Below are 24,370 nucleotides of genomic sequence, written 5' to 3' on the forward strand. Positions count from 1 at the left end.
GGGTTAGTACAGTAGCTGTTAGGGTGGGTGTGTGTGTGTGTGTGTGTGTGTGTGTGTTATTACAGTGCTATTAGTTGAATTTGTATACATGGGTTAGTACAGTAGCTGTTAGGGTGGGTGTGTGTGTGTGTGTGTGTGTGTGTGTGTTATTACAGTACTATTAGTTGAATTTGTATACATGGGTTGGTACAGTAGCTGTTAGGGTGTGTGTGTGTGTGTGTGTTATTACAGTACTATTAGTTGAATTTGTATACATTGGTTAGTACAGTAGCTGTTAGGGTGTGTGTGTGTGTGTGTGTGTGTGTGTTATTACAGTACTATTAGTTGAATTTGTATACATGGGTTGGTACAGTAGCTGTTAGGGTGTGTGTGTGTGTGTGTGTTATTACAGTACTATTAGTTGAATTTGTATACATTGGTTAGTACAGTAGCTGTTAGGGTGGGTGTGTGTGTGTGTGTATGTGTGTGTTATTACAGTAATATTAGTTGAGTTTGTATACATGGGTTGGTACAGTAGCTATTAGGGTGTGTGTGTGTGTGTGTGTGTTATTACAGTACTATTAGTTGAATTTGTATACATTGGTTAGTACAGTAGCTGTTAGGGTGTGTGTGTGTGTGTGTGTGTGTTATTACAGTACTATTAGTTGAATTTGTATACATGGGTTGGTACAGTAGCTATTGGGGGGTGTATGTGTGTGTTACTACAGTACTATTAGTTGAATTTATATACATGGGTTGGTACAGTAGCTGTTAGGGTATGTGTGAGTGTGTGTGTGTGTGTGTGTTATTACAGTACTATTAGTTGAGTTTGTATACATAGGTTGGTACAGTAGCTATTAGGGTGTGTATGTGTGTGTGTGTGTGTGTGTGTGTGTGTGTGTGTTATTACAGTACTATTAGTTGAATTTGTATACATGGGTTGGTACAGTAGCTGTTAGGGGGGTGTGTGTGTGTGTGTGTGTTATTACAGTACTATTAGTTGAATTTGTATACATGGGTTAGTACAGTGCCTATTAAGGGGTGTGTGTGTGTGTGTGTGTTATTACAGTACTATTAGTTGAATTTGTATACATTGGTTGGTACAGTAGCTATTATGGTGTGTGTGTATGTATGTGTTATTACAGTACTATTAGTTGTACATGGGTTGGTACAGTAGCTATTAGGGTGTGTGTGTATGTATGTGTTATTACAGTACTATTAGTTGAGTTTGTATACAATGGTTGGTACAGTAGCTGTTAGGGTGTGTGTGTGTGTATGTGTGTGTGTGTGTGTTATTACAGTACTATTAGTTGAATTTGTATACATGGGTTGGCACAGTAGCTATTATGGTGTGTGTGTGTGTGTGTGTGTGTTATTACAGTACTATTAGTTGAATTTGTATACATGGGTTGGTACAGTAGCTATTAGGGTGTGTGTGTGTGTGTGTGTGTTATTACAGTACTATTAGTTGAATTTGTATACATGGGTTGGTACAGTAGCTATTAGGGTGTGTGTGTGTGTGTGTTATTACAGTACTATTAGTTGGGTTTGTATACATGAGTTAGTACAGTGGCTATTAGGGTGTGTGTGTGTGTTATTAGAGCACTATTAGTTGAATTTGTATACATTGGTTGGTACAGTAGCTATTAGGGTGTGTGTGTGTGTGTGTGTGTGTGTGTGTTATTACAGTACTATTAGTTGGGTTTGTATACATGAGTTAGTACAGTGGCTATTAGGGTGTGTGTGTGTGTGTGTGTGTGTTATTACAGTACTATTAGTTGAATTTGTATACATGGGTTGGTACAGTAGCTGTTAGGGTGTGTGTGTGTGTGTGTGTGTGTGTTATTACAGTACTATTAGTTGAATTTGTATACATGGGTTGGTACAGTAGCTGTTGGTGTGTGTGTGTGTGTGTGTGTTATTAGAGTACTATTAGTTGAATTTGTATACATTGGTTGGTACAGTGGCTATTATATAAATTTCATTGCAATGCCATTACAGGTCCTGGATGGTACAACTTCAACATCACAAAGGTAGAGAAGTACTATGTTGTCAATTCAGCAAGCTCAGAAAACCCCTGGATACAAACCACCGTGGGTATTGCTGTTGTATCCACCTGTTGCTTTGTGGCTGCACTAGCCATAATAGGGATCACAATTGCCATCGTCCGCTACCTAAGGAAGAAGAAAGGGTAATTAATTTGAATTGTGACATTCTCTTTTAAACTATATTTTACATCAGTTGTAAAAGAATGTCTCGTATATGGACTAGTGTAGCAGGTTGTAGTGTCGGAAGCTGGAGAACATAGAGGAAACGACTTTACCCTGGATGGGTAACCACTTTACCTTGTACTGGCTTGGAATCAAATCAGGGACTTTAGAGGTGCAAAGTGAGCATATTACCACTGTGTTATCCTGGCTTATTAAAATGAAATTAGATGATCTTACAAACTGACTCCCACTCTACGGTCATGCTGTAGCAAGATCTAAAAAAATCCAGTGTATGTCATGCCGTAGTAAGATCTAAATATAGTCCAGTGTATGTCATGCCGTAGTAAGATCTAAATATAGTCCAGTGTATGCTATGTACAGGAGAGCTTTCACTTGAACTCTTCACTCCCACTGCATGGTTGTTGTTGCTGTTGATCTAGGGTTTAACGCCATTTTTCAGCACAAGTTAGGCTATACATGGCGGCCAGTTTAACTGGTGGAGGAAGAACCCTGGAAAACCCAGGGAAGAACCACCAACCCATGGGAAGCTACTGGCAGGCTTTCCCATGTACCCACGCTAGCCGAGCCTTGGACTTGAACCCAGGCAGACAGAGGTGAGATGACAGTGATCCGGAATGGTGAGCGCTTTAGACCACTCGGCCCCCCACCACTGCATGGTCTTGCTGTAGCAAGATGTAAATATAATCCAGTGCATTGTTGGAGTTTACATACATTTGGTATGCAACTTTATATTCTTGAGTTATGCCCCCAGATTGCCCATCTTCAATACTTTGGTTTTGCAACACAACTTTACCATTTATTTATAGATTTCAACCAATTTGGGAAAAGGTTTTATCTTGATCAGACCTTTAAATCTCTCTAATTCCATGATATTATCTGCATGAGTTATGCCCTAATTGATTGCCTTCAATATGACCTTGGTTTCTGCAGCATAACTTTACACAAGGTTTATAGATTTTAATCATATTTGGTTCGAAGCTTTATGTTAAAGTGAATGAATTTGATTTCCAGTGTTCAACAACATTATTTGCAAGAGCCCAGTTTCATCAACACAACTTTGCCTAGGTTTGTTGGTTTTCATGTTTTCTGAGTTTCTGAGTTGTGTAGCCTTAGTAATTATTCAAATGCAGTTGAATTATAGTAGTTTAGATGTATGATCACCAAATTTTGTAGCCTTAGTAACTATTCCAATGCAATCGAATTATAGCAGATTAGGTATATGAAACCACCTACTAACCAGCTGGTCCAGGCCTATTAGCCTGGTGGTATGTATGTTTGACTGTAGAATAGATGATCTAGATTTGATTCCTGACGGTGACAGTAGACATTGCATTTAATCCCAGTACATTGGGGGGGGGGGCCTCATCAGATTCTCTGTGTCTGGTGGTCTAGTTGAGACTCATTTTGGACTGCAACAACAATTGACTGCAGGTGACATTAGAGAATGAATTTCAAGGTATGGGGGGGGGAGGAGTGTAGAGATCTAGACATGAGATGTGACTGCAGATGACATTAGAGAATGAATTTCAAGGCATGGGGGTTGTTGTGTAGAGAGCTAGATATAAGAGATGACTGCAGGTGACATTATAAGATGAATTTAAAGGTATTGGGGTGTACAGATCTAGATATAAGCAATGTCTTACTAACAAGCCTTGCTTGTCTGAATTGAAGTATTGTACCCTGATGTGAGACAGATGAACTGAGTTTGATTCTTAACTGCAACAGCTAGACTTTGTTTCCCCTCTAATTACAGAAATATAATTGTCCTTTTCCCTTAGTATATTTTGTGTATCCTGTCATTGTTTGGCCACTTACATCAAGAAGAATGTAGGCCACAAAATTTGATATCATGTGAGCAAGCAATGTGAGAAATTGCCAAGTACTAGGGCCCGTTCATAAACACTGTACTCTTGGCTTGAGTGTCAGCTTTTTAAAGAGACAAATATGTTTTTAATTGATGTCTCTTAGAAGAAATAAATCATCTTCCTACCAGTAAGATAGGGCTACATGTTTAACTTTAGTAGACTTGGTAGTAAGTGGCTACCCTCTATTAAGTACTGGAGTTGTGGCAAGATTCCCAGCTCTTCAGTAGGGAATGCACTCTGACCTTCCACTCCAAAATAGTTGTTCCAAAAAATATATATTACTGGATGTGAAAGGTCAGAGGTATTTTCAGCCAAATTATGGTCTTTTATATTGATGAGACACTGAATCAATTCAGTTGCCATTGTTCCATGACATCATTTACATGAGTTATGCCCCCTGGTTGTCCATTCTTCATTACTTTGGTTTCTGCAGCATTAAATTGCAGAGGAATTCAACCACATTTTGGCATGCAGTTTCATACTAATGAGGCCTTGAAAGAATTTAATTTCCATCATTCCACAAATTCATTTAGAGTTACGGACCTTATTGTTCATCATTCTTTGATTTACCAAGGATTGATGAATTGAAAATAAATTTTTCATTCACGTCCAGAATACCTTAGGTTCCATGTATTTCTCACCAGATTAATTTATTTTGAAGTCATGTCATAACAAAGGATATCTAATTATCAAAGTCTTGTCATAACAAAGGATATCTAATTATCAAAGTCATGTCATAACAAAGTATATCTAATTATCAAAGCCATGTCATAACAAAGGATATATAATTATCAAAGCCATGTCATAACAAAGGATATCTAATTATCAAAGCCATGTTATAACAAAGGATATCTAATTATCAAATTCATGTCATAACAAAGGATATCTAATTATCAAAGCCATGTCATAACAAAGGATATCTAATTATCAAAGCCATGTCAAAACAAAGGCCTATTATGTAATTATCTGATCTATGACAAATCTTAACAAATTCTCATTTCTAAATAACAAAGTAATGTCATAATAACAGTCTGTTACATAATTATCAAAGCTATGACATGTCATAACCAGGGCCAATTATATAATTATCAGTTTGAAAGGTATATCATAACATAGGCCTTTTATATAATTATCAAAGCCATGTGATAACTAAAGACAATTCTATAGTTGTCAAAGCTATTCCATAACAATGGCCTATTAGATAATTATCAAAGCAGTGTCACAACAATGGTATATTATATATTTATCAAAGCTGTATCATATCAAATGCCTATTATATTATTATGACATAAAACAAAGTCCATTAAATAATTATTAAAATTGTGCAATAACAAAGGCTTATTGTATAATTATCACATCATAACACAGGCCTCTTATTTATAATTATATTAATATTGATAAATTGAAGTTTTTGTTTATATTTTCACTCTCAAAGTCAAAGTTTTTAAACCCAGAACTAAACTTGATCACTGAGCTATATTTCTCATGTCAGTGGTTTATTTGTATTTATCTTAGGAGCCATTATGCTGAGTACTACATCACATAAAAAGAAGGATACTGTGACCTACATTTCATGCATTAATGCTGGTTTGATTTTTATTTGTATTTTTTACTTCAGTGTAAACCCTAAGGAGAAGGAACGAGCTGCTCTCTCTGAAGATGGTGACCGAATTTCTAATTCTAAATTTAAAAGCAATGGCAAAGGTCAGTGTTACTATATAAATTTTGCAGAACTGAATTCTTACAAATTTCAAAATCTAATCAAAGATTGTAAAAATGCACACTTATAAATCCAATTCCTCATTTGATAAAGAATTATACTGCAAAATCAGAATTCCCCCAAAATATTACAACACCATAACACGTACACTATGAGCTTAAAGCATTATGACTTAAGTCAATGTATATACTGGCATTGGTCGTGCTGATCAAATAGAGGATATTTCATAACAAATTGTGACATAACAGACAAGAAAAGTCACACTGGAGATTAATTGAGAATTGTGAGTATATTAAAGTCATTTGATAAACAGAATCTCAGACTCTAATATCATTCAGCACAAAATTTATGAAATTTAAATACCTGGTATAACAAGGGTCGCTCAAATTATGTATATACATACATATATATATATACACACACATATATATATATGGGATCTACATAGTATACTTCATATCTGAGTAGTTATATATAGTTCAGTTTAAAATATTCAATCATTTGTCATTAGAATTAGAGTAAACAAAGTACTGGCACCAGTTAGAGTAAACAGTGTCCTGGTACCAATTAGAGTAAACAAAGTACTGGTATCATTAGAATAAACCGAGCCCTGGTATCATTTAGAGTAAACCAAGTACTGGTACCAGTTAGAGTAAACAAAGTACTGGTATCAGTCAGAGTAAACAGAGTACTGGTACCAATTAGAGTAAACAGAGTACTGGTATCAATTAGAGTAAACAGTGTCCTGGTACCAATTAGAGTAAACAGAGTACTGGTATCATTAGAGTAAACCGAGCCCTGGTACCAGTTAGAGTAAACAGAGTCCTGGTATCCTGGTAGGTTTTTAAACAGTGCCATCCATGCATATGATGAACTGCATCAGCCCTAAGTGATTAGCTGCACTCTGTTTAATTGTAATATATTATTATAGTACATTTTGTATTTCTGTTTGTTACATAAATAATGTATCAAGTGAACACTGGTTTTAGTAAATTTTTAACCTTCAATTTCATTAATATTACAGATTCTGAGGTGAAACCTTTTGACAAGAGCCACCCACCACCTGCTGTTGTTGCTCTGCCTCTTCCTAGTATGGTGAGTAACATACCTGCCTTTGGTCAGTGAAAGTCAAACCAAGTCATTCTCTGCCTCTTCCTAGTATGGTGAGTAACATACCTGCCTTTGGTCAGTGAAAGTCAAACCAAGTCATCAATTTTGATGCCTAATAGTAGGTATGCTCCAGTGACTGCTTAAGACAGGGAGAAACCAATGTTTGGTGAGGAAACACCATGTTGCTGACTACAGAAGGCATATGACCATTACACACATGAAATATATATGAGAAATTTGCTTGGTGTTAATTAGAATGGCCATTGTGACCAGATGACCACTATGTAAAGGTAATTTCATAGTCAATTGGGTGTTAACCCTATACTACAGTAAAATCTACTGGTCTGACTGTTGAAAAGCAGTCTTTATTAGGAGGTAATCTTATCTCAAAAGTATTTTGTGTATTTAATTTGTATTGTGTGATTGACCTTTGTCCATGATTCAGGGTAAGATTTTGGGCCTTCCTGACTAAAGTCACTGTTTTAAAAATATGCTTACTTGGATTTTACTTCAAGACATCAGTTTTTCCCTGGAAATTCTATGATCTACCTTCATTGTTTCAGGTTGTTTGCTAAACTTTAAGTAAACAGACCTGACCTTGCTTAAGAGTTTGGTGGAAATTTCTATTAGAAATAACCTACGTCCAGGTAACTTTGTTGTGTCATAAGTTAGGTGACAGTCTGTATATAAAGACGACCAAATAAACAATTATTCATTCCTATTTTAATACCAGTCTTTGTGGAATCATGTTTAGTTGCATTCAGATATAATTTGAGAGGAACTATTTTTTAAAACTATTCATTGGAATTACAAATCGCTCATTGACATTTTGGGCTAAAACATTACTTTGGGATCATTCTGAATTCATTAAAGATATTCTGGATTACATCATTGTGATACTTTAAGACTATTGGTACATCAGCACATTCTTGATTGGAATTCATTTGGAACATCACTAGAATTGATTCAGAACACTCTATAATGTTGGACCTGTGATAGAACTTCTAGGATTAATTGGGATTTAGTTCACAACACTAAGTTCCTTTTAAAATGTCACTTTGTATTCATAGGAAATACATTATTTGTTAAGTTTTTTTCTTTCTGTTATTTATTTTAAGACTACAGAGTTGTAACAAAAAAGCATGACAAAATCATGGTATAGCATAATCTCACTTGAGTTTGTTTAATTATGTTAATAAACTAATTTCATTTCACATTGTTGTGTACTTTTTGTTTTGTACCTCAACTGGAAAAACACATCAGAGGCTGGTAACTTTTGATGTGGAGCACTTTTTCTCAGTCATTACCTTAATTTCTGGCACTTTTCCCAATCATTACCATAATTTCTGGCACTTTTTCCTGGTCATTACCATAATCTCTGGCGCATTTTCTAAACTTTTGGGCTGGTTTGGTTTAGCAAGATCTGCATAGGTGTCAAAATTTGTTATGCATGTTATATATAATAGATAACTGTTCAGATTTTCCTACTATCTCAGCAAATTTTCACATTTTCCTAGTTTAAATTGTTTACAAGCATAAATCTAATTCATTATAAATATTTACTGACTTGGGTTCTTTCAACTCATAAAACCCCCATATTAAGGTGAAATCCTCACCAACGTCAAGAAAGTTGTAGAAACAATAATCGAGCTCAGTATGAACTAATTGGCAATGACACTCCGACATACTTTTCACATCAACTTTCTCCTCCCACCACACGGAAAACTCACAGGTGTTTATCTGTGGAATCAGTGGTTATAAAATATGTGATTGGCTACATGTAGAGTAGGTCATGTGATTGGCTACATGTTGAGTAGGTCATATGATTACCTATATGTTGAGTAGGTCATGTGATTGGCTACATGTTGAGTAGGTCATGTGATTGGCTACATGTTGAATAGGTCATGTGATTGGCTACATGTTGAATAGTCATGTGATTGGCTACATGTTGATTAGGTCATATCATTGGCTACATGTTGAATAGGTCATATCATTGGCTACAAGTTGAATAGATCATATGATTGCCTACATGTTGAGTAGGTCATGTGATTGGCTACATTTTGAGTAGGTCATGTCATTGGCTACATGTTGAGTAGGTCATGTGATTGGCTACATGTTGAGTAGGTCATGTATTGCCTACATGTTGAGTAGGTCATGTGATTGGCTACATGTTGAGTAGGTCATGTGATTGGCTACATGTTGAGTAGGTAATGTGATTGGCTACATGTTGAGTAGGTCATGTGATTGGCTACATGTTGAGTACGTAATGTGATTGGCTACATGTTGAGTAGGTCATGTATTGTCTACATGTTGAGTAGGTCATATGATTGGCTCCATGTTGAGTAGGTCATGTGATTGGCTACATGTTGAATAGGTCATGTGATTGGCTACATGTTGAATAGATCCTGTGATTGGCTACATGTTGAGTAGGTCATGTGATTAGCTACATGTTGAGTAGGTCATATGATTGGCTACATGTTGAGTAGGTCATGTGATTGGCTACATTTTGAGTAGGTCATGTCATTGGCTACATGTTGAATAGTTCATGCAGTTGGCTACATGTTGAGTAGGTCATGTGATTGGCTACATGTTGAGTAGGTCATGTATTGCCTACATGTTGAGTAGGTCATGTGATTGGCTACATGTTGAGTAGGTCATGCAATTGGCTACATGTTGAGTAGGTAATGTGATTGGCTACATGTTGAGTAGGCCATGTATTGTCTACATGTTGAGTAGGTCATATGATTGGCTCCATGTTGAGTAGGTCATGTGATTGGCTACATGTTGAATAGGTCATATGATTGGCTACATGTTGAATAGATCCTGTGATTGGCTACATGTTGAGTAGGTCATGTGATTAGCTACATGTTGAGTAGGTCATATGATTGGCTACATGTTGAATAGATCCTGTGATTGGCTACATGTTGAATAGGTCATATTGGCTACATGTTGAGTAGGTCATATGATTGGCTACATGTTGAGTAGGTCATGTGACTGGCTACATGTTGAGTAGGTCATGTCATTGGCTACATATTGAATAGGTCATGTCATTGGCTCCATGTTGAGTAGGTCATGTGATTGGCTACATGTTGACTAAGTCATGATTGGCTACATGTTGAATCGGTCATGTCATTGGCTGCATGTTGAGTAGGTCATGTCCTTGGCTACATGTTGAATAGGTCATTCGATTGGCTACATGTTGAGTAGGTAATGTGATTGGCTACATGTTGAGTAGGTCATGTGATTGCCTACATGTTGAGTAGATCATGTGATTGGCTACATGTTGAGTAGGTCATGTCATTGGCTACATGTTGAGTAGGTCATGTCATTGGCTACATGTTGAGTAGGTCATGTCATTGGCTCCATGTTGAGTAGGTCATGTGATTGGCTACATGTTGACTAAGTCATGATTGGCTACATGTTGAATCGGTCATGTCATTGGCTGCACGTTGAGTAGGTCATGTCCTTGGCTACATGTTGAATAGGTCATTCGATTGGCTACATGTTGAGTAGGTAATGTGATTGGCTACATGTTGAGTAGGTCATGTGATTGCCTACATGTTGAGTAGGTCATGTGATTGGCTACATGTTGAGTAGGTCATGTCATTGGCTACATGTTGAGTAGGTCATGTCATTGGCTACTCATTGAGTAGGTCATGTGATTGCCTACATGTTGAGTAGGTCATGTCATTGCCTACATGTTGAGTAGGTCATGTCATTGGCTACATGTTGAGTAGGTCATGTCATTGCCTACATGTTGAGTAGGTCATGTCATTGGCTACATGTTGAGTAGGTCATGTCATTGGCTACTCATTGAGTAGGTCATGTGATTGCCTACATGTTGAGTAGGTCATGTCATTGCCTACATGTTGAGTAGGTCATGTCATTGGCTACATGTTGAGTAGGTCATGTCATTGGCTACTCATTGAGTAGGTCATGTGATTGCCTACATGTTGAGTAGGTCATGTCATTGCCTACATGTTGAGTAGGTCATGTCATTGCCTACATGTTGAGTAGGTCATGTTATTGGCTACATGTTGAGTAGGTCATGTCATTGGCTACATGTTATGAAATAAATTAAAATTTATTCTTGTTAACAGAAGCAAATTTTTGCATGCTTTCTGTTCTTGCCACAATTAAGATTTACTTTCTAAAATTCAATTTTCTACACATGAAAATCTTGTTGTGACAGTTGTGTTTGTCAGATGTACTCTACAAATGTTTTGTAACTTGGTATGTGGTCTCATTTTAAGTGACTGGTTGGAAGTAGCAATTAGATTATATTTCCCTTGAGGTATTCAGAATAAGGATTGTGCTCTATTATCATAGGCTTAAAGCAATTACATGTATTTCTTAACCACAAAACCAGTATTTTATAAAGCCATCACAGATAATTCACAGCTGGAAACCATTATTTTATCATTCAATTATGTCATTCACAGACAGACAACCATTATTTTATCATTCAATTATGTCTTTCACAGACAGACAACCATTATTTTATCATTCAATTATGTCTTTCACAGACAGACAACCATTATTTTATGATTCAGTTATGTCTTTCACAGACAGACAACCATTATTATATAATTCAGTTACATATAATTCATATTGACAGCATAGGATAAAACTTCAACAGTAGAAAAGCAACAAGTTTGTATAAATATTAGTCATAGACTTGTAGAAGTCATTATTTATGGTCTCCATCTTTAATAGGTTATGACAGATTCGGTGATCATGTTCCTTGATCATCATTTGATCTTGCTCTGATCATATTCCTTGATCATCTGATCTTGCTCTGATCATATTTCTTAATCATCATCTGATCTGCCTCTGATCATGTTCCTTGATCATCATCTCATCTTCCTCTGATAATGTTTCTTGATAATCATCTGATCTTCCTCTGATCATGTTCCTTGATCATCATCTGATCTTCATCTGATAATGTTCCTTGATCATCATCTGATCTTCCTCTAATCATGTTCCTTGATCATCATATGAACTTGCTCTGATCATGTTCCTTGATCATCATCTGATCTTCCTCTGATAATATTCCTTGATCATCATCTCATCTTCCTCTGATAATGTGCATTGATCATCATCTGATCTTCCTCTGATAATATTCCTTGATCATCATCTGATCCTCATCTGATCATGTTCCTTGATCATCATCTGATCTTCTTATAATGTTCCTTGATCATCATCTGATCTTCTGATAATGTTCATTGATCATCATCTGATCTTCTTCTGATAATGTTCATTGATCATCATCTGATCTTCTTCTGATAATGTTCATTGATCATCATCTGATCTTCTTCTGATAATGTTCATTGATCATCATCTGATCTTCTTCTGATAATGTTTCTTGATCATCATCTGATCTTCATCTGATAATGTTCCTTGATCATCATCTGATCTTCATCTGATAATGTTTCTTGATCATCATCTGATCTTGCTCTGATCATGTTCCTTGATCATCATCTGACCTTGTTCTGCTCTAGCTATAGTTTTTATTTAACATTTAGTTTCATATGAAAATAATGCTCAGCTTTGCCTATTCTTCTTTAGTTGATAGCACACATTTTATTATAACAGGTTTATAATGTCATCATATTAATTTAACATAAGTTCTTAATATTTGTTCCCAATCTGGTTAAAATCAGATATCACTGTTATACATGAAGATCTCAGAGCGACTGCTTATGGGTCATGTTTTAGTAACCTGTTATTACCATAATCAATAATTTTATTGACCAACCAAATGAGGGGTCTTATATCACCGCATTTGTAGACTGAGCAGTGTGAATGAAGAGCATGAATATGTACTGAACAATTTGATTCACTTTCAGATTTTTTGAAAGCTGCATTTCGACTGGCTAATTCAAAGGTCACAATAACATGACCCTTAAGCAGTCATCGTCAGATCTTCACATAGGACAGCAGAGAGCTCATTTTAATCAGATTGTATTTGATCCTTAGTTGAAAGTACACTAATTATAACAGATTACTACTGTCATCTAAATAAAATGATGCACGTTTTTAATATTAAAAAAAGTGGAGAGATGACTCTTATCCTTGTTAATATCCTTCTGACCTGCATATTAGAAGAATTTTTCTATTTTCATTTCATCCATATTAATGTATTATGAACAAACGTACATGACACAGATGTTGATTTAATATTTTTGTAAAATTTTCAGGGCATAGGAGTTTTAGGATTTGCATGCCTGAACTCTGCTGATATGAATTTTATTTTTACAGAATAGCAAGAAACAACCAATGGCATTTGAGAATGACGGCCCCGAGAAAAATTATCCACGACGAAAATCTGGGTCCCAGACACAAGAAAAGTCTGAAAATCAGGACCCAGAAAAACCTCGTAAGGAGGAATCTAGGGACAGTTACTTCAAGCAAACCTCCTCAGAGGAACCATACAGACAACCACAATCATACTGGAATACATATAGTAGGCAACCACACATCACTCCCATGTTGTCACAGCATGCACCATCCACACAAGTATCACCTCAGCAAGCCATACCTGGAACACCTTTACCGCAGGAAAAACAGCAATATGCCATCATCAACCGGAAGTTTGACGGGAGAGCGATAGATTCAGGTAAACTATTTGTAAATGAAAATACAATCTGAGAACAATGAACATATTTATAAAACATTTATTTTGTAATCAATACTATGCTACATAACACAAGAGACAATATTGTTATGATTCTATTGTTTCAAACTAAGTAACAGAAAGAAGAAAAATCTTTTGTAAAAGTTGACAAATAATTTAGTTCTCCAAGTTAACAAATTAAAATTTAAGAAAACTTAGTTTTATGAATTAAATGCAAAATAATTGCAAAACGTTCTATCACAAGTCCAAAAGAATAAAGTGTTTCAAATAAATTCCAGATCCTGAATGTGTTGATATACCTATATCCTTGAATATGCTGATGTGCCAATAGTGTTGATATATCACAATGGCACTGTCCAAAACTCCTTTTAATGAATTCGCAATAGTCCCAAAATGTTGCTTTTCTCAGCACTGTCAATTGAGCACTTTTTAATTCCAAAAAATGATTTAAATGAATAATTCCTCTCAGACCAAATCAAAACACAACATTAAAGACATCTGCAGACTGATATTAAAACAACAAATAAGAATCAAGAATTGGGAATGGATCTAATTATACATTTCTCTCTATATATAGACTCACACAGTGATACAACAATGGTATTTCACAAAATTGCCTGCATGGCAATTTTCACAATTTAACCCTATATTTTACAATAGCTTCCCATATGACTTTCATGGCAGTAGTCAACCACCTGACTTAACTAGCCAATGAGAAATTACTCCAATAGGTTTATTATTACTGTTGAGGATCTTAAACACCCATTATTGTACACAGATTAGGTACATCATGGAATACTGGACCTATTATTGCAGAAAGTGTAGATTAGGTACATCATGGAATAATGGACCCATTATTGTACACAGGTTAGATTATGGTATATCATGGAATATTATACCCTTTTTGTACACAGTATAGATTAGGTATATCATGGAATATTTGACCCATTATTGTATACAGTATAGATTAGGTACATCATGGAATATTGGACCCATTATTGTATACAGTGTAGATTAGGTACAACATGGAATATTGGACCCATTATTGTATACAGTGTAGATTAGGTACATCATGGAATATTGGACCCATTATTGTATACAGTGTAGATTAGGTACATCATGGAATATTGGACCCATTATTGTATACAGTGTAGATTAGGTACATCATGGAATATTGGACCCATTATTGTATACAGTGTAGATTAGGTACAACATGGAATATTGGACCCATTATTGTATACATTCTAGATTAGGTACATCATGGAATATATGACCCATTATTGTATACAGTGTAGATTAGGTGCATTAAAGAATATCAGCTACTTTAGCTAACAAACATTAGCTCTTGTCCTGAACTGTACATTACTTTAGATAGTCTACAGTGTAAGAGTACTGTACATTACTTTAGATTGTCTACAGTGTAAGAGTACTGTACATTACTTTAGATAGTCTACAGTGTAAGAGTACTGTACATTACTTTAGATAGTCTACAGTGTAATAGTACTGTACATTACTTTAGATAGTCTACAGTGTAATAGTACTGTACATTACTTTAGATAGTCTACAGTGTAATAGCACTGTACATTACTTTAGATAGTCTACAGTATAATAGTACTGTGCATTACTTTAGATAGTCTACAATGTAATAGTACTGTACATTAGTTTAGATAGTCTACAGTGTAATAGTACTGTACATTACTTTAGATAGTCTACAGTGTAATAGTACTGTACATTACTTTAGATAGTCTACAGTGTAATAGTACTGTATGTTACTTTAGATAGTCTACAGTGTAATAGTACTGTACATTACTTTAGATAATCTACAGTGCAAGAGTACTGTTCATACAGTGTGTGATTTAGGATCAGTATCAGAAAAGAATTAGCAGAAAGTTCAGTAAGCCCCAAAAATCAAAGAAACTGTCTAAAATATTACATTAAGTAAGTAACAGGCATAAGATGCATCTTAACAATTCCCTAAATACATTACTCCCCAATTACAAATCTGGGAACCTTTAAAGTGGACTGCCTTGTAGATGAGATCACCATTAAAGTGGACTGCCTTGTAGATGAGATCACCATATATTGAGTTGTTTAATATTCTTATTAAATCATAATAATTTTCATTTTCATTATCTGGCCAGTGTCCACTTTATGTGTGTATGTGATTTAGATTTTTAACATAGCTTTAAAAAAATGTTCAGTCATATCGCTAAGATGTCTGCATTGTGGCAGTTAATAGTGATATCTAAGCAAGGGGGCATCATGCTGCAGACATGTCCAACCCAGTCATATTATCCTGACATGCTGCAGACATGTTGCACCCAGTCACATTATCATCACACCAGGCCAAGCAGTCCTAACACTAACCTCTTAATGCTGAGTGCCAAGTGAGACAGCTGTTAGTACCATTTTTATAAGTCTTTGGTATGACTGACTCTGCCAGGGTTCTTTTTGTGTCTTTTTGTGAGGGAATACTGTATAATCTCACCAAAAGTTCAAACTGTAAAAAATGGACAAATTTTTTGCTTAATAGATACATTATGTTATAGTCTCATGTTTCCTTTATATATCACACTGATGTATTAAACTTTTGTACACAATTGATGTTTGTCTACATGACTATACTAATTGATATTCTTTTCTGTAGTCACTGGAAGGCTGTACGAGTACAACACAAAAACCAATGAGAGACAATGGGTAACAACTCTAGATGGAAAGGAAGTCAAGCTTGCTTCAGAAACATCCTGAGAATGATGATATTATGTGATTAGGGTGGGTGGGCAATTGAAATGAGGAAGGTACAAAATACACATCAAAGGAAAGAGTTTTTATGGGACTATTTCTAATATTGTGCAGGTAAAATGGGACTATAGCTGTCTAGGACCATTTGTCTGTTTGTATAAATAAAGTGATTTTCTTGGTAGATGTTTTCTTTGACAGTAATCTTGGATTTGTGATATATTTTTCTCTGGATGTATTTAATATCTGATTTTTAAAAACTACATAATGCCAGAAACTTATTTTAACTCAACTCTGTTAGACTTTATAAAATATTTAGTTTATTTGTGTGTTGTGTGTGTTTTTTTTTTTTTAAATTTTCTTTTAGAAGACAAGTATGCCTGGGAGTATTATTGATTTGTAAGTAGATTTTTACAATGCCACAAATTTTAGGCAAAATTGTTTAACTTAAATGACTATCCATTGTCTTACAAAATTTCTCTACATTGTTGAAATACATTAAATGAAAATTTTTAAAATAAAAATAAAAACACTGTTTTGAAATTGAAAATATGCTTTATTGCTGTTTATAGGCTATTTAAAGTTTTACGCCCATACTACTTGCGAGGGCGGGGGTAATCTTGAGCTGATCGTGGAACTGTGTAGATGAAAATACTTTTGCATTATATATGTAGATAATATAATTTGGGTTTGCTGTCACTTAAGTGTTACCCATGGTGAATGGTTTTAGTCTTGGCAATTCGAAAGCTTTGTTCAAAGTCCAGAAGTGGGCATTCACTTACCATGTGTTTTCCAGCTGTGGGTTTGACCATATCCCATATACATTTGTGCCATCTTTCAAGATACCACTGCAATGCATAGAAGCCTTTCATAAGCTGTCTACTTTACAAAAGCAATCTTCAGCTGTAGAAGTCATTGAACTCTGTGGGGTTGTTAATGGTAACTTCAGTGACATTGGGGAACAAATGGTACTGGTCAGTTTTGGATGAAGGTCAAGAGCTCTGGACCTACAGGTCTGCACAAAAGCAATGTTTCTGATGGCTCATTCAGTAGATAGAGAGGAGTGAGATACCCAGAATCATTCCTCAAATACTCATCATAAGTGGTGGATTGGGATTATTCTTTGTTGCTGTATGTACATCATGGAATAGCAACATCATATTCGTTGATGATCATTATTTTGGGGTTTCAGTTTCTTTACAGTATCACAGTCTAATGCAACATCATGACTGTTGAACTTCAAATTTCATCATACTGGATGATGGACTATAAATTTTATTGTACTTGCTGAACTACAAATTTCAAATTACTTGTTGATGAATTATAAATTTCATTACACATGATATACATGCCATTTAAGGTGTGGAAAGGGTCTTGTAAAATACTTAATGCATGCCATTTAAGTTGTGAAAAGGGTCTTGTAAAATACTTAATGGATGCCATTTAAGTTGTGAAAAGGGTCTTGTAAAATACTTAATGGATGCCATTTAAGGTGTGGAAAGGATCTTGTAAAATAGTTAATGGATGGATGCCATTTAAGGTGTGGAAATGGTCTTGTAAAATACTTAATGGATGCCATTTAAGGTGTGGAAATGGTCTTGTAAAATACTTAATGGATGGATGCCATTTAAGGTGTGGAAATGGTCTTGTAAAATACTTAATGGATGCCATTTAAGGTGTGAAATGGTCTTGTAAAATACTTAATGCATGCCATTTAAGGTGTGGAAATGGTCTTGTAAAATACTTAATGCATGCCATTTAAGGTGTGGAAATGGTCTTGTAAAATACTTAATGCATGCCATTTAAGGCGTGGAAAGGGTCTTGTAAAATACTTAATGGATGCCATTTAAGGTGTGGAAATGGTCTTGTAAAATACTTAATGCATGCCATTTAAGGCATGGAAATGGTCTTGTAAAATACTTAATGCATGCCATTTAAGGCGTGGAAATGGTCTTGTAAAATACTTAATGGATGCCATTTAAGGTGTGGAAAGGGTCTTGTAAAATACTTAATGGATGAATGCCATTTCAGGTGTGGAAAGGGTCTTGTAAAATACTTAATGGATGGATGCCATTTCAGGTGTGGAAAGGGTCTTGTAAAATACTTAATGGATGGATGCCATTTCAGGTGTGGAAAGGGTCTTGTAAAATACTTATTGGATGGATGCCATTTAAGGTGTGGAAAGGGTCTTGTAAAATACTTGATGGAATTCAGTGCATCATTAGAATCGTAATATTTATGTACATATGGAGATTAACTTTATGCATGTGTGTAGATTAACTCTATGAACATCTTGAGACAAACTTTATGTACATGTCTAGATAAACTTTATTTAACTATGTATGTGTGTAGATTAACTTTATGTACATCTTCAGAGTAACTTTATGTACATGTCTAGATTAACTTTATTTAACACTATGTATCTGTGTAGATTAACTCTATGTACATGTGGAGATTAAATTTATGTACCTGTTGAGATGATTTTTATGTACATGTGCAGATTAAATTTATTACATGTTTAGATTAACTTATGTGTAGATTAACTGTATGTACATGTGTGGATTAACATTATGTACATTGGTAGATTAACTTATATATTTGTATAGATTAACTTTGTGTATAGATTACCATTAGGCACATGTGTATATTAACTTTTGGTACCTGTGTAGATTAACTTTAGGCACATGTGAAGATTAACTTTAGGTACATGTGTATATTAACTTAAGGCACTTGTGTAGATTAACTTATGTGTAGATTAACTTTATGTACATGTTTGGATTAACATTATGTATGTATGTAGATTAACTTATATACATGACTGTATATATTAACTTTTTGCATATATTAACTTTAGGCACATGTGTAGATTAACTTTAGGTACATATGTAGATTAACTTTAGGCACATGTGTAGATTAACTTTAGGTACATGTGTATATTAACTTTAGGTGCATGTGGAGATTAACTTATGTACATGTGCAGATTCAGTCTCTTTGTATTTTAGTTTAATTATGATCGATGTAAGGTTGTGAGTTAGGGTATCAGAATTTGTGTATTAACTTGTCAATGCCTCCACAGAACAGATCTAGATCAAAAGGTTGCTAAAGTGGACAGTTCCATAATAAGGTTGACAGTTCCATAATAAGGTTGACAGTTCCATAACAAGGTTGACAGTTCCATAATAAGGTTGACAGTTCCATAACAAGGTTGACAGTTCCATAATAGGGTTGACAGTTCCATAATAAGGTTGACAGTTTCATAATAAGGTTGACAGTTCCATAATAAGGTTCTTATGCATTGTAATGTTAAGTACAAAATAGTGTTATATATACTAGACAGATAGTAAAAACCATGACCAGAGAACAATGGTATTAGCAAGCTCCCACTGGCATCACTTTGCACATGCTGCAGTAAGTGAATAAAATTGGCTATTTCACAATTGTCAGTGCTAAATCCATCCATCATGGGTAACATTAGGTGGCAATCCAACACATAGAGGATAATTTCCTTTCCTAAGTTAATACCAAATATATTTCATCATGTAAAGAAACATATTTTAATTAATGATTAAGCCATGAGTTGATGTATATTGTTTTTGGTGCCACAAGATGAAATATATTGTTTTTGGTGCCACAAGATCAAATATATTGTTTTTGGTGTCACAAGATGAAATATATTGTTTTTGGTGCCACAAGATGAAAGATACTGTTTTTTGTGCCACAAGATGAAATGTATTGTTTTTGGTGCCACAAGATGAAATATATTGTTTTTGGTGCCACAAGATCAAATATATTGTTTTTGGTGCCACAAGATCAAATATATTGTTTTTGGTGCCACAAGATCAAATATATTGTTTTTGGTGCCACAAGATCAAATATATTGTTTTTGGTGCCACAAGATCAAATATATTGTTTTTGGTGCCACAAGATGAAATATATTGTTTTTGGTGCCACAAGATGAAATATATTGTTTTTGGTGCCACAACATGAAATATATTGTTTTTGGTGCCACAACATGAAATTTATTTAGCATTTACGCAGGAAAAGGACATTTTCTTTTCATTATGTACTGAACTTGCTTCAGAATCAAATTTTATAAGATTAAACTCACTATTCAGGACAACACCCCATCATATGCCACCCGACCCACTCTTTCATAAATTCACCTCACTTTCATAGACTGATGATAAATATAAATGACTTTCAAGACTGGTAGCATTTGTGACATTTGGAAAATATTTGATCATATCTGACCACAAACTGATTCCAATTCAGCAATGCACGCAGTGGGTTTCTCATTATTATCAAGGAAGTAAGGGGAAATAACTCCAAAAAGATGTGACTGGCTTCAAGCCAGATTCTTAAGTAAAAATGTATTTCCCTATCAGAAATATAATGCAGTTTCTATTTATTTGCAGTTTATATTTATTGGCACACACTCCAGCATTACATGACATGATGGGAAATCATGTAGGAATGAAAAAATGATATTTTGCCAGCAAATTTTGGTATCTCACCTTTATGCATATAATAAAAAGGTATTTTCATATAGAATGGTTCTTGCTGAAGATTGTAGCAAGTATTAGCTATATTTGTTAGTCAAGGGTATGTCCCTTCACAATTTTTGTTTACACTTTCTGCAGAAAAATGAATTAGCAGGTACTGACGAAATTCGGGAAAAAAACATCCAGACCTAAAGCTATTTCAAATATGTCCAATTAATATTTAATTTGTTAAAATAATAATTTAATAATTTAAAAATAATAATAATTTGTTCAAATAATACCAGTCTAGAATCAGATATGCTTGTCATTACTAAAAGCAGGAAAAAATTAAAACCCCTTCTTCTCCAAAAAATGTTTATCAGAATTTGACAAAAATTAACAGCATTCTGGCATGATGGTCTTTCAGCTTTTTCAAACATGTCCGGCTTTTAAATGGCTACTTCTTAAAAACAGCTCTTAGGAATTTAATAAAATTGGATGCAAATATTCTGAAATGAATGGCTCTCATTTTTTGTTCAAATAATGTTGAATGGTCACCAATTATGGACACAGTTATAAAAATGGAAACAACTAAACATGACTTCTTCTCAACCATTGTTCATCAGAATTTGATCAAATGTGACAGAAAGCATCTAACCATGATGGGCTTTGATGTTTGTATGAATATGATGCAAATGTGCCATTAAATATAGCTGTTCATTTAAAAATATAAAAACTCTGAATAACTTTTTTAAAAGTACTTTAAAAAAATTTGACATAAGTTTCCTAGTCTGAAGGCCATTTCCTATTAGAGAAATCAAAATATGGTAGTCATTTCTAAAAACAGACTAACCGTGACACCTTTATCTATTTAAAAAAATGTTTAACAGAATTTGACCAACTTTGACAGAAAGCATCTTGGCACAAAATCCTTTCTAGTACTGGACAAATGATGTTAATGTGTTATCAGTATGGGTGTTGCTATAGAAACCGCATAAATCTGAAACAATTGTCATCATGACATATTCAGTCAACAAGCTTGAATGAAATTTCCACAGAAAACAGCCTTTTGATCCATAGTTATTCATGAACTGATAGTGATATGTCAGCCACATGTGGGATCACAGGTCCAATTTGGTCCCTTACTAGCCCTTATATTGAAGGACAGCTTATCTGAAAGGATTACTTCCTAAAGTTTTTGCAATTTTGTTAGACACTAACTTTTAAGTGTCATCCATTGTCTAGAATATGCTGATGTGCTTTAAACTCTATAGATGCATTCATTTACTATGCTCCTATATGTGTTATTATTTTATATATCTTCTCTATACAAATACCATGTTTTATTTTTTATTACAAAGTGTATTCATTTGAAAAAGCAAATACCAGTGAACTTTCTCAAAGATAAAAGATGATGTCTGTCAGAGTACAAATTCACTTCATACTTTGTACCATGTCTATTAGAGTACAATTTCACTTCATACTCAGCACCATGTCTATTAGTGTACTATTTCACTTCATACTCAGCACCATATCTATTAGAGTACAATTTCACTTCATGCTCAGTACCATGTCTATTAGTGTACTATTTCACTTCATTCTCAGCACCATGTCTATTAGAGTACAATTTCACTTCATACTCAGTACCATGTCTATTAGAGTACTATTTCACTACATACTCAGTACCATGTCTATTAGAGTACTATTTCACTTCATACTCAGTACCATGTCTATTAGAGTACAATTTCACTACATACATAGCACCATGTCTATTAGAGTACTATTTCACTTCATACTCAGCACCATGTCTATTAGAGTACAATTTCACTTCATACTCAGTACCATGTATATTAGAGTACTATTTCACTACATGCTCAGCACCATGTCTATTAGAGTACAATTTCACTTCATACTCAGCACCATGTCTATTAGAGTACTATTTCACTACATGCTCAGCACCATGTCTATTAGAGTACAATTTCACTTCATACTCAGTACCATGTCTATTAGTGTACTATTTCACTTCATACTCAGCACCATATCTATTAGAGTACAATTTCACTTCATACTCAGTACCATGTCTATTAGTGTACTATTTCACTTCATTCTCAGCACCATGTCTATTAGAGTACAATTTCACTTCATACTCAGTACCATGTCTATTAGAGTACTATTTCACTACATACTCAGTACCATGTCTATTAGAGTACTATTTCACTTCATACTCAGTACCATGTCTATTAGAGTACAATTTCACTACATACATAGCACCATGTCTATTAGAGTACTATTTCACTTCATACTCAGCACCATGTCTATTAGAGTACAATTTCACTTCATACTCAGTACCATGTATATTAGAGTACTATTTCACTACATGCTCAGCACCATGTCTATTAGAGTACAATTTCACTTCATACTCAGCACCATGTCTATTAGAGTACTATTTCACTTCATGCTCAGCACCATGTCTATTAGAGTACAATTTCACTTCATACTCAGTACCATGTCTATTAGTGTACTATTTCACTTCATTCTCAGCACCATGTCTATTAGAGTACAATTTCACTTCATACTCAGTACCATGTCTATTAGAGTACTATTTCACTACATACTCAGTACCATGTCTATTAGAGTACTATTTCACTTCATACTCAGTACCATGATATTAGAGTACTATTTCACTACATACATAGCACCATGTCTATTAGAGTACTATTTCACTTCATACTCAGCACCATGTCTATTAGAGTACAATTTCACTTCATACTCAGCACCATATCTATTAGAGTACAATTTCACTTCATACTCAGTACCATGTCTATCAGAGTACAATTTCACTTCATACTCAGCACCATGTCTATTAGAGTACTATTTCACTACATGCTCAGCACCATGTCTATTAGAGTACAATTTCACTACATACATAGCACCATGTCTATTAGAATACTATTTCACTACATGCTCAGCACCATGTCTATTAGCGTACAGTTTCACTACATACATAGCACCAGATCTATTAGAGTACAGTTTTGCTGCATACATAGCACCATGTCTATTAGAGTACTATTTCACTACATGCTTAGCACCATGTCTATTAGAGTACAATTTCACTACATACATAGCACCATGTCTATTAGAGTACTATTTCACTACATGCTCAGCACCATGTCTGTTAGAGTACAATTTCACTACATACATAGCACCATGTCTATTAGAGTATTATTTCACTTCATACTCAGCACGATGTCTATCAGAGTACAATTTCACTTCATACTCAGCACCATGTCTATAGAGTACAATTTCACTACATGCCCAGCACCATGTCTATTAGAGTACAGTTTCACTACATACATAGCACCATGTCTATTAGAGTATTATTTCACTCCATACTCAGCATGATGTCTATCAGAGTACAATTTCACTACATATATAGCACCATGTCTATTAGAGTACTATTTCACTACATGCTCAGCACCATGTCTGTTAGAGTACAATTTCACTACATACATAGCACCATGTCTATTAGAGTACTATTTCACTTCATACTCAGCACCATGTCTATTAGAGTACTATTTTACTACATACTCAGCACCATGTCTATTAGA

At 34.7% G+C, this 24,370-nt stretch overlaps 1 protein-coding gene across 1 annotated transcript in view; it reads left to right on the forward strand.

Moving 5' to 3' along the window:
• Positions 1 to 16,604, forward strand: part of LOC149803935 (protocadherin Fat 4-like) — an 84,627-nt gene extending 68,023 nt beyond the window's left edge. Inside the window, exons 9-13 of the mRNA XM_089953746.1 lie at positions 1,981 to 2,170; positions 5,694 to 5,779; positions 6,820 to 6,890; positions 13,167 to 13,524; positions 16,190 to 16,604. Coding sequence (XP_089809872.1) covers positions 1,981 to 2,170; positions 5,694 to 5,779; positions 6,820 to 6,890; positions 13,167 to 13,524; positions 16,190 to 16,290 — 806 coding nt within the window. The 3' untranslated portion in view covers positions 16,291 to 16,604. The remainder of the gene's footprint in view (positions 1 to 1,980; positions 2,171 to 5,693; positions 5,780 to 6,819; positions 6,891 to 13,166; positions 13,525 to 16,189) is intronic.
• The last annotated feature ends 7,766 nt before the right edge of the window (positions 16,605 to 24,370 follow it).

The sequence above is a fragment of the Sinohyriopsis cumingii genome, chromosome 3 (assembly GCF_028554795.1).
Source record: "Sinohyriopsis cumingii isolate HCF-2022 chromosome 3, ASM2855479v2, whole genome shotgun sequence".
In the NCBI taxonomy this organism is placed as follows: domain Eukaryota; kingdom Metazoa; phylum Mollusca; class Bivalvia; order Unionida; family Unionidae; genus Sinohyriopsis; species Sinohyriopsis cumingii.